Source organism: Brassica oleracea, chromosome C9, assembly GCF_000695525.1.
Source record: "Brassica oleracea var. oleracea cultivar TO1000 chromosome C9, BOL, whole genome shotgun sequence".
NCBI lineage: Eukaryota > Viridiplantae > Streptophyta > Magnoliopsida > Brassicales > Brassicaceae > Brassica > Brassica oleracea.
Window position 1 is genome coordinate 41,784,838 of NC_027756.1, and position 12,260 is coordinate 41,797,097.

At 34.3% G+C, this 12,260-nt stretch overlaps 1 protein-coding gene and 1 pseudogene across 1 annotated transcript; one reads left to right on the top strand and one right to left on the bottom strand.

The window, feature by feature from the left end:
* Positions 1–5,075: 5,075 nt before the first annotated feature.
* Positions 5,076–5,631, top strand: LOC106318242 (annotated as a pseudogene).
* Positions 5,632–5,734: 103 nt separating this feature from the next.
* On the bottom strand, positions 5,735–9,755 carry LOC106318241 (ATP-dependent zinc metalloprotease FTSH 9, chloroplastic). The gene is made up of 13 exons (XM_013756133.1): positions 8,742–9,755; positions 8,596–8,661; positions 8,370–8,504; positions 8,187–8,252; positions 7,913–8,098; positions 7,741–7,827; positions 7,538–7,651; positions 7,329–7,453; positions 7,143–7,251; positions 6,950–7,075; positions 6,535–6,855; positions 6,344–6,467; positions 5,735–6,192 (listed from the first exon to the last, which is right to left on the bottom strand). Exons 1-13 carry the CDS (start codon positions 9,513–9,515, stop codon positions 6,023–6,025), a joined length of 2,403 nt encoding a protein of 800 aa, XP_013611587.1. The 5' UTR covers positions 9,516–9,755; the 3' UTR covers positions 5,735–6,022.
* Between the last annotated feature and the right edge of the window lie 2,505 nt (positions 9,756–12,260).

Here is a 12,260-nt window from a genome sequence, read left to right on the forward strand (position 1 = left end):
GATTGTGTTCATCTATTCTCACTGAATTATCACAAGACACCATCTACAATACAAAACACAAGCCACAATGAACAAGTTTTCAAGGTTCAAGATAAAATATCATAATGAACAGAGCAACAATTTCGAACAACAAACAACAAGAACAAACTCGAACAACAAACACATCAAGATAAAGTTAAAGTCGACTTGAGTAACCGCAAAAACAAAACTCGAAAAAATTAGGGATTAGGCTTACATGAGATCGATATCTAGACGCTCAGATGGAGGAGAATAGACTGGATTCTCTGATTCCAGTTGATATCTGCTTGATTTTCGGATTTATGGTTAATAAATAAAATTTTCCTTTCTCAATCGTGGAGATATTTGGGGGAATGGAAACGTCGAACACACAAGGGGAAGTGTGAAGGGTATCTGGTTTCAAATAGAGTCATTAACTCTATTAATTTTCGGTTCCACAAATACCCTCTTGGATCCCGGGTCGGTTGTGGACCCGAGCCTGCTACTCCCGGGTCCTCCATCATTAGACCCAATAGGGTAAATGTCTCGGTTTGGTTCTAGACCCGACCCTGCATTTTTGGGTCGGTTCCGGGTCGGGTCCTCGGATCCGGGTAAAATGCCCAGGCCTACTAAATATTATCAATCTGCGTCTCAACTCTTTCTTCAAGTATGTGTTTTGGAAACTCGTATGCCATTCCTATAAAGCATAAAAGCAAAAACTTCAACTCGTTAGTAATTCCTTAAGGAAATCAAACTATAACTTAATCTCACAATCAAACTATTAGACATTTTATATAGCACATGTAACTCATAATCAACTCAACCGCAAACTACAATGAAAACCATCAACATGAATTAATTTGTTTTTAAACAATTCAATCTCTTCCTAGTACATAACGAACATATAACTCCATCTCATCTTTGATAAACTATAAAACATTTAAGTATAATCAAACCCGCTCACAAACATAATGCATAATCGTTCTCTTAAAATGTCAACAAAAAATAAATTTCAAACAATAAACTTGAATCAGTTTGAGTTTCTACTCCATTCAATCTTTTACTAAGACATGCACATCAACACAATCAAAAAAAAAATATCAAAATCGATAAGGGGATCTCAAAACCTTACCTTCAATTTTGGGGAAAGAGGAACCAAGATGAAAATCGAACAACTTCAATCTCTTCGTCCGTAGAACAACTTTAATCTCTTCCTAGTACATGCAAATAAGGAAATTAAGATCAACAAAAAAGCATAAAGGGGATTTCGAAACCCTAACCTCAACGATTTTGGGAACCGAGATGAAGTAAGAGGAAGAGAAGAACAGCGTGAAGCTAATCGTTCTTTATCAGCGACAAGAAGCTTCTCTCGAGCTTGAACAACTCCAATTGTAGCCGGCAGAGACTACAAAGTGATTCTAGTATGTGGTGTTTAGAGAGGAGAGAAGAAAGAAGGATGACGAACGAGAGATGTGACGATGAGTTCAAGGTCTCCGATGAACTAAGACGGCCGGAGAAGAAGATATTGATAACGAAACCTAATCGCCTTTTCGTTGGAGAGAAAGAAGAGCCGGAGTCGACGACATGTTATGATTTTTTACTCTGTTTTTTTTACTTCTTAGTTAGTAATAGTAAAAACAATTTGAGTAATTACATTACTTTTTTAATACTTGTATTTAGAAATTAATAGAAAGGACAAAACATGATTCGGCATACATGTTTATACTATGGAGACATAGATTTTGGTTTTAATTCTAAGGGGACAAGGTAGTAGTTGTTTTATTCTCTTTTCCCAAATTTCTGAAATAATTTTCTATAGGGGTTTTTACAAATATGACTCAAAACAAAAAGTCAAATCCAAAAGTAACCCATGATTTTTTTGAAATTTTTATTTGTCATTTTCACCCTAGAAGTTTGTATTATTCACGAAAATGTCATTTTTCCCAAAAATGTTTATTTTACTCAATCATCTTCATCTTTCTCTTTTATTTACAACATTGTCATTGTCTTCAACACCCCAACTACCATAAGCAACCAATTTCAAACTCTAAATGCACCTAAAATCAACATCTACATCTTCATATTCATATTTCTTATACACACAAACCATTTCTCTTACACTTCCTATCTTATTTCATACTAAAATCTCAACTTTTTTATTTCAAAATTTATAAACTTATTTGAGTTACTCAAGTTCATCACACATGGTCAAAAATGAGTGGCTAACTTTTATTAAAAGTTATGTGTGCTTAGAAGATGTTTAATAATAATTTTCACAATACAATTTTTATTCTTTATATTATTTGGTTTGATAATCAACAAATCAAATTATAAGGATTTTTTAAGGTAACTCACTTATTATCATGGACAGCATATAGAAATTGATATAATGATTTTATATTCCTATAAAAATATAGTAGTATCTATAATAATTATTAATCTCTTATAATTTATATAGATGCTTCATAAATAATTAGGCTTTGAAGATTTGACGGATTATATTTAACAGAACAAATGAAAAATTTGATTTAAAAAATGTTTTGCATTTAAGTCAAATAATATACTGGATAAAGTAATGTATTTTTATTCAGAGAGAGAAATAAATATTTGGCAAAAAAAATATGTAAAACATTAAGAAAACATTAGCAAAAATTTAATAAAATGAATGAAATGATGACGAGAAAAAAGAGCCCGAAGAAGTTGCATAATGTGTTGGAGAAGTTGATATGATAATTACATATATAATTCTACAAGCATTTGTTATTACTAAATATTCATCAGTCATTTTTACAACAAATTTAGGAAAACTTTACGATTGATTTTCACCCTATCTGAAGTTAAAAATTATATATTTTTAATGTTTTTAATTATTATTTAAAATTATGACATTGTATATATAATATATATTTTCATAAAATATTTATATCCGCGAATTCGCAAGCAAACGTAGTTGTTTTTAACTTTAACAGCATGAATGATTTTTTAAGCTACTTCTTTTTTTTTCTGTACAAACTAAATAAGCTAGGGGACCTATATGGTTATTTTTACATAATAAAACAGCATTATATATTTTTCATACAATATTTAGCAGCATGAATTATTAGATGTGTTTAATAATAAATTACACAATATATTTTTCATTCCTTATATATTTGGTTTGATAATCAACAAATCAAATTATAAGGATTTTTTAAAGTAACTAATTGATTATGATGATTTCTTATCAATCTTTTAATTAGTTAATATAATTCAATATGCATATTATTGGGTTATTGGCAACTAGCATTAATTAGTTTATACTTTCTTTTTTTTAAAACATAATTAAAATAAAGAAAAATTAAAAGTTATCGACCAAACAAATTATAACAATTTTCTCAAACTCTTTATATAAGTGACACCTAAGGAAAAATCATTTAATTGACTTCTCAGTTAATGTATAGTAGGATCTAATTAAAATAACTAAAAATTAAATATCTCTCAACTAATCAAATTATTACAATTTTTTTAAATTATCTCTATGATTGACACATAAGTAGAAATTACTAAAGTAACTTCTCAATTTTCGAATTTTTATAACTGTAAATTCTTAAAACACATTAATATTTTTATTTATTATATCAAATTTGTATTTTTTAGAAAAAAATAATAAGATGGTTTTTTTTCTAATGTTGAAATATGTAAAATTTTTGATTACTTTTCTTTAAATTTACTCTGTATTTAAATCAGTTTTTTTCATATTTACCTTTTTTATTATCAAAATTGTATCATATTATTAGATGTGTTTAATAATAAATTTCATAATATAATTTTCATTCCTTATATTATTTAGTTTGATAATCAACAAATCAAATGATAAGGACTTTTTAAGGAAACTAACTGATTATCATGATTTTTTTATCAATCTTTTAATTATTAATTTAATTCAGTATGCATATTATTTGGTTATTGACAACTAATATTAATTAGATTTATACATTTTTAACATAATTAAAATAAAAAAGATCATCAACTAATAAAATTATAATAATTTTCTCAAATTTTCTATATGAGTGTCACGTAAACAAAAATTACTTAAGTGATTTCTCAATTAATGTATAGTAGAATTTTGAGTATTGTCCTAAATAAATTTGATTTAATTGTAGAATTGTCTCTATTGATTAATAGATTTATACTGTAAGACAGTAGATTAATTTTGTTGTGGTTGATTTAATTTGTTAACAATGGCTCCAGTTAATTTCGCCAGCTTCTTTTTTTTATAACTGGCTCGTTAATTTCGCCAATCGAACAAAAAAATCAGTTTCCTTCGTTCAATATTTTAACACAATTTATATTAAAAAGTTTCTACGAGCATAAAATATGTGGAAATTAAAAGTTAGTTTTATGATACGATAATTCTTTTTGTCAAAGGTGATAAAAAATTGTGCAACAATAGGATGCAAATACCACGTGGCGCCTCCACATTTCTTAGAGCATGATTATCTGTGGTGGGAGGAGGGTTCTTACGCGTAGGTCTCACCTTTTTTTTAAAAAACCGTGCTTCAATGTTGCCAAATAAGAAATGTTTCACACGGGTTTGTTGTACTGTTTGCGGGCTCCACAGACACGTGGCAGAGCCACATAGAACAAGGTGGGGGCCATTGAACCCAACAAAATTAAGAAATTAGTATAAATTATTAATCCCAACCTATATGGCCCCACTGTAAATACTTTAGCTTAGTGTAGATGCCCTCAAAAATATTATTCTCTGCCTCCGCCACTGGTGGCGGTCCGCGATTGATTCATTTTTAATTTTTAATTTTTAATTTTTTAATTAGAAAAATAAAATTTTAAGAACCCAAAAACGTTTTACCGATAGTCATGCTTTTACTTTTCAATTTGAATGAATCATCATACCATGCTAATAATCAACATGACAACATCTCATCATATCAAGTTATCAACACATAAAATGCATGCATGTATTGATCCTAACTCTTTTTTTGGTCAAAAAAAAAAAAAATGCATGCATGTAAGGGAAAAAGAAAGGATAGGATACTTGTGGAGAGCACATGTCAAAAAGATCCAACGGCTCATATTCACCGACAATCCAATCCCTTTGTAAAAAAGCCACACGAAAATTAAAACACATAACCCAAGAAGCAGAAGAGATACCGAGCAGAACAGAACAGAAGACAACAAGAATGGCTTCCTCGATACTAATGTCCTTTGCTCCGGCCACCGTAAGATGCTTCGCCACGGGGGCTAAGGGAACCACCAACACCACCACCACGAAAGAAGAGAAGTATCATTGACTTCGTTCTTGGCAGTTTGACCAAGCAAGATCAGTTTTACGAGACCGATCCTCTCCTCAAGAAGGTGGACGATAAAGAAGGAAACAACGGAGGCAACGGTGGCCGTTAAACGGTTTCAGGTGGCAAGAACTCGCTGGCAGTGCCACAGAAGAAGAACGGTGGTGGCTTCGGTGGTCTCTTTGCCAAGAAATGAGAAAAATAGTAAAAATGTGTGTAATCTGTGTACTCTGCATTTCAAAAGTCTAATTGTTGACTCCTTGTACGTCAATATCATCACAAAAAAAGCTTCCAGTTCTTGAAAATTCATGGTCTTATGTTATCACACTGATGCTTTTAATTTAAATTTTTTTTGCTCAATTCATAGCACGGACAACATTGTATCATTTTATTGTGCAAGAACCAAAAGGGGGTTATAAGACAATTCAGTAACCCTTAAACCTTTAAACTCATCACTCAACCTTAGGGACATGATGGATTTCATCTTTTCTAACTGAAGTCTGTATAACATAAGAATGGCTTCTATATATACATGTGAATCAATAATGCAATTGCCAAAAATAAAAACCAAATATCACAACACATACTTGTTTGCCAGCAAGTAAAAGCTTTTCTATACATAATGAGTCCTTAAAACTAAGCATCAAAGGGCCATTTCCGAGGAGATGGTGCCGTCATGGTAGATAGATTTTTCCAGCTTTTGACCCATCAAAGTGTTATCTTTTTACGTGGCAGTGTCATTGGTGCCTGGACTGAGAGATACAGGAGGCTTCTATATGCGAACTGGAGCTAGCTTGTTCTGGAAGCAGAGCAGCTTGTTTTCCTTTGATGAACACAGCAAGTTCCTCTGGGGCAACTACTCTGTTCAGCCATTTCTGCAGTTCTTCACCTTCTACTTTCTCTTCATCTAAAACCATTTTCACGTTTTCAAGAAAAATAAATCAGAGTCATGTACGAACCATCAACAATTAATGAATCAAACCAGCCCATATAAATGGTCTTGTGTTTTGTTTCAGTCAAGTTAGAAAATATTACTATCTAGATATGTAATGTGTTACCTTCCAGTTGAGCACCGAGCCCTTCTAATACATCTGGATTAGCACGAACAACAGTCAACGCAACATCAAGAGCGGACTGCAACAAATTTGTTACCTCTCTTTGAACAAGATCAACTAGATGCCCCTGTTATTTAAACATGAAAGTTTTTAAGTTTGCTTTCCATTTACAAGCCTAAGTAGAATGAAGTTACCTGATCTCTTCCCCATGGTGAGCCCCCAGAGTCATCCATCCCACCAGCAGAAAGTGTAGACACAGACACGGGTCCGATTTTCTGGTTGAGACCATATTCAGCTACTGCCTTGTATGCCATGTCGGTTGCTCTCCTGATATCATCAAGCGCACCTGTTGATATACGCCCCGAGTAAACAACCTCTTCAGCTGCACGACCTCCGAGAAGTGTGACCAAGCGGCCATGCAGTTCATCAATGAAAAGCAAATATCTATCTTCATGCGTTGGAGGAATATATGTAAAGCCCAATGCCCCTCCAGATCTCGGCAATATGCTTAATTTCTAGTAGCAAAACATGAACCAGCAGAGTATTAATAATGCTTGTAATCATGTGAATTAAGCTTATCCAAGAGGCTGTTTTTTTTTATTGTTTTACCTCAACACGAGACTGTCCAGGAAGAAGATTTGCAACAGCTGTACCAACAACAGCATGCCCAGCTTCATGCCTTGCAACCACAGCCTTCTCACTGCCTTTTAGCCTTGCTGTTTTCTTCTCTATGCCCTGCAACAAGAGATGCACTTTTAAGGGAAAATCCTGACGATATGGTCAATATTGAGAAAGAATATACCGCTATTGATCGCTCCACAGCCTGAATGAAGTCAATTTTATCAACCGTCGTCTTGCTCTTCCTTCCAGCTAGCAAAGCAGCCTCATTAACTAGGTTTGCAAGGTCTGCCCTATAAAAACCAAAAATAAAAGTTAGCGAGATATACCAGCAAAACGCAGATAATAAACTTCCCGTCCAGAATTATACCCAGTAAAACCGGTAGTCATCGAGGCAATGCTACCAAGGTTGACATCATCTCCCAAAGGAAGCTCTTTCTTTGAAACATGCACTTTCAAAATGGACTCTCTTCCTACCTTGTTAGGTGTTTCCACCTGAAAAATGTTTCAGATGGCTATAATAAAGTGTTTGAACTGCGTAACCATTTTAAATAGACAGAGGCAGATCATTCTACTAACCGCAACAACACGATCAAATCTTCCTGGACGACGCAGGGCAGGGTCTAAGACATCAGCTCGATTTGTAGCTCCAAGAACAATGACTGCAGAGCTGCTGTCAAAACCATCCATCTCCTGCAAACCAGTTGCCAACACATAACTGGATCATGCAAAGATCAGGAAAGCAGCATCAGCAGAAAATAACTGCATTATTAAAAACTTACAGTGAGCAACTGATTCAAGGTTTGCTCCCTTTCATCGTTGCTGACCATTCTGAATTTATTATCACGGCTTTTTGCTACAGCATCTATCTGCAAAATGTAATAGGAACAGATCAGTTTTGTTCAGATGAATGGCTCCAATGAGTTGATCCAACAATTGATCACGTATTCAAACCTCATCAATAAATATAATTGACGGAGCCTCCTTCTTGGCCCGTGCAAAGAGATCCCTTACACGTGAAGCACCCATGCCAACATACAGCTCTACAAACTCGCTTGCAGAGCAGCTTATGAAGGGGACTTCAGATTCCCCAGCAACAGCCTTTGCAAGAAGGGTTTTGCCTGTTCCAGGTAGACCGACCTACCAAAAATAGAAACAAATCCATAAATGCTAAACATAGTAACCAAACATTGCCCATAAACTCTATCTAAGAGAAGATTTAACTCACCAATAGGACACCACGAGGGGGACGAGCACCTAGGCGGACATACCTATCAGGATTCTTGAGGAACTCCTGCAACAATCAAGCCGAGTGTAGAAGAAATAAACAAGATTATGAACAAAGCTATTAAAGTAAGATTTGACTATGCATTTCAGAGCATTGCCGCATTAAGGACAGAAAAAAACCTACCACAATCTCTTCCAGCTCTTCCTTTGCTTCATCAACACCGGCAACATCTGCAAAAGTGATAATTTCACCATCACCAGAAACTTTCCTCCCACCAGGGCCACCAGACTTGCGGGCCCTAAGCTGCCCCGTTGTACTCTGTGTACACCTCATAAATATCTTTTAAGGAAACTGCACACACCCTTAACTTAAACAACCGCACACTAGAGTATCATAAAAATGTACAAACCTGTGAAAAGCTAACAGGGAATCGGTGAAGAAGCCCTGCAAGCACTGCAATGTAGAACAACACAATCTGCAACCCAAATAACAACAAAAGGATGAAACTTTTTTTCAATATAATTACAACGCGAACATGTTTCCATCTGTCCTTACCAATCCAGAGTTGAAGAAGCCACCAGCGCGCTTATCCGGCGACCCGAACTCAACATTATTCTCCAGCATCTTCTCGTACGGCGTCTTAATATCCCTCGGCCTCGTAGTTGAATACACAACCCTTTTAGTCGGAGCCACACTTCTAAGCAGAGACTCTGACCTCTCAGGGAGCTTCCCACCACTAGTCTCACTCTCTTGCCAGCTCCCATCATCTTTCAACTTAAACAAAACATGAACTCCATCCACCTCCACTTTCTTCACCTCGTCATTATTAACTTTACTCAAAAAGTCACTATACGGCACACTCAAGAACGTCGTCTGCGTCCGAGGCTCCGACCCGGGTAACGGTATCCCGGGTCGGAGCAACCGCACCAGAAACATAACGATACCTAACTGAAGCAGCAAAACACCAACCTCATGCGCCTTGATTATCGGCTCCCACTCCCATTTCTTCGTGCCCTTCGACCACCACACCCCACCGCTTTTACCTTCCTTCCCTCCCTTCTTCTTCTTGTTCCCTTCACCGTCGCTCGAGCTCGTTTTCTCATCGCCTTCTTGGCAGTTCACAATCGTTCTGCTCCTCTTCTTCCTCCTCGAATCCCCTTCCCAGAGACTGAATCTCGGATCGGAGACGACGAATCGGCTCGGGTTGTGGCGAAACGCGCACGACCGAACGCGGAAGAAGGTAGAAGCATGTGAAGACAAGAGAGTGTTGTAATTGCTAAAACAGGTTGAGAATCTGATCCCTGGCCTTAGCAATTCGATTGTAGTCATTGTTTTTCGGAACCCTAGAAATTGAGGAAATCAAAGGAAGACATGGCAACACATTTTTTTGGGTTTATCTAATCTAATCTAATCTTCTTTTGGGAAACGCGAGGTTTACTGGAAACAACGACTTCGAATTTAGACCGTCGGATCGGAGGATGTGAGGGGGTTCTCCACCGTTGGATTCGCCGGAGTTCGGCTTGAAAGAAGATTTAATCGGCAGGGAGGTATCTAGTGCGGCAAGGAGTATAGAGAGTCACGGATAACGTCACGTGGTCACAGGATAAAATGGAATGGATGATGAGATTTCGAGGCTTTTTCCCGACCACAGGTTTTAGACGGTGACTATGGGCCACGAATTTCATCTTTAGAGGACCCACGTAATGGGCCTAACGATAATCATGTATAATTTTATGGATGCAACTTTTTCGAAATAAATTTTCAAGATATTTGTCCTAGAGAACAACACATCAATACACTAAATGGTGACAAAAAAAAAAACAAAAAATATTGAAAACTGTCCTTCATGAAAAACAATTTCAACATGATTTCAAGGAATATGTGGTCTTATTTTAGTGAATTTTATCTAATTAAGACATCTAAATTAAATGACGGCTTTTGTTTTAACTGTAATTCTCAATTACAATTATTTGATGAAATTGTAAGTTTAATCGTTTTATATAAATAAAATATGTCTTATTATTATTTTCTATAACATTCATTCGACGAAGAATACAAAATTGACATAGAAGTATATAGGGTAAATATATGGCAATATAAAATTTTATTTGTATCACAAAATTAACTTTCCATCAAACTTCGATAAATTTGGATGTGTTTTAATTTTAAAGTTAAAACTAGATGTTTCGCTCACATATATAAACATAATTATCTTGCGGATATTTTTTTAATTTTTTCCAGTTCCATCATCATTTTTTTAAAAACCATCAAAATCTATAATCTTAGGAGGAAAAACTATATATCAAACAATAAAATAAAGTACGAAAGTAAACCTTTGTCTTTTTTAACTCTCATTACCTTTATAAATTACCTCTTTAAACCAACAATATACATCAAACTAAACAAAAAGTTAAAATAAAAAAAAATAAAAATAAATTTAAACGGAAAATTTTATAATAATTTAGAAAAAACTTAAAATTTAAAATAATGATAAAATTTTTGATTTATTTGAAATACATATAGAAAGATCTTACTATTTCATATATTACTTTTTGTAAAATAAAAATAGATAATGATTATCATTAGGTAATAACAAAACACCATTACATATGATTTTAAACAAAACACATCTTGCAAAACATTAGGATCATTGTTATGAACCAGATTGTGGATGACTCATAACAAAGAGATTATGATTTGTAATCTTTTCATTTATCTATGACGGTGTAATCTTCTATATAAGGAACCTCTATGTTATGAATAAAGATAGACTTTTCCATTACTTTTATAACACGTTATCAGCACGAAACTCTGAGAAACCCTGAGCCTAAAATTTTTGACCAGAAACCTTAATTTTCTTTCTCTTTCTCGTTTTGAATATTCAACCACTAAACCCTAAATTTTCATACCAACAATCTTCCTAAGCCGCGAAAGCAATCCGACCAGACGATCTGTTCGCATCCTGACGTACCGACGACCAGGCGATCGCGATAGCGCATCCGATAGATGATCCGACTGACGATCCTGACTGCTCTTCGCGACCCGACGATCCGATTCGGCACGTACCAGCTCACGAAGTTCTTCTCGATTCTCGGTGGTCCGTTCAACCCGTTTGGAGGTTAAGGTAAACATCTAAACCCTAAAACCTTAAAACTCCAAATTGGATTTTAATAATCCGATAAACCCTAAATCATGTTCCTATATGATTAAAATCCGATAAACTCTAACCCTGTATCTATAAACCCTAAATAAAATAAGTATCAAAATTAATTATACTATAATTATCAAATCACATATTAAAACCCTAATCGAATATTTTTGAAATCAAAACTGTTTTCGGTTTTGATCATTGAGGTTTTAAATCTGATTGAATCTGATGCTATGTTGCTAGAATTGTTTGACAGTTAAGTTGCTAGATTTATTATTCTCATCCCGCTAGTTTAATAATTCTGATATGTTTAAGTCTTGATTAAATCTGACCTGCTTGTTTTTATTAATACTTTGATCACAGTTAGGATTGATAGATTTATTTTCTCATCCTACTTGNNNATTGAATCCGATAGGTTGCTAGCTTGCTTTGCTTATATAATCTGATAGGTTGATAAATTCATGATAAAATCTAATGTCTTGAGGTTTAAGATTGTATGCTAGGTTCGATTTTATTGATTGATGTGATTAGAAATCATGAAACCCTAATTCTAGTCCTAACCTTAATCCGCATATCTGAAACTTGAAACCCTAAATTCATTATGCTTATGAGTTATATTAAATTGATTGATCTGATTATATGTTTTTGAGGTTTGATAAATTATGATACTAGATAAATTATTTACACATGGTTTATGTTAAATACTAATCAGTCTTGAAATTGATTCATTGAAATTCATGCTTGAAATCTATATTCTAGTATTGCTAAAATCAGCTTTGAAACTGATTGAGTGATTAATAAATCTTTTTACTAGTCTTCTTAAAATCCATTGATTGTTAAACCATAATTGCATGATTAATTGAATCTGTTTTGCTAGTCTTGATAAACCATAATATTATGAGCACATAGAAATAGTATTGCTGAGA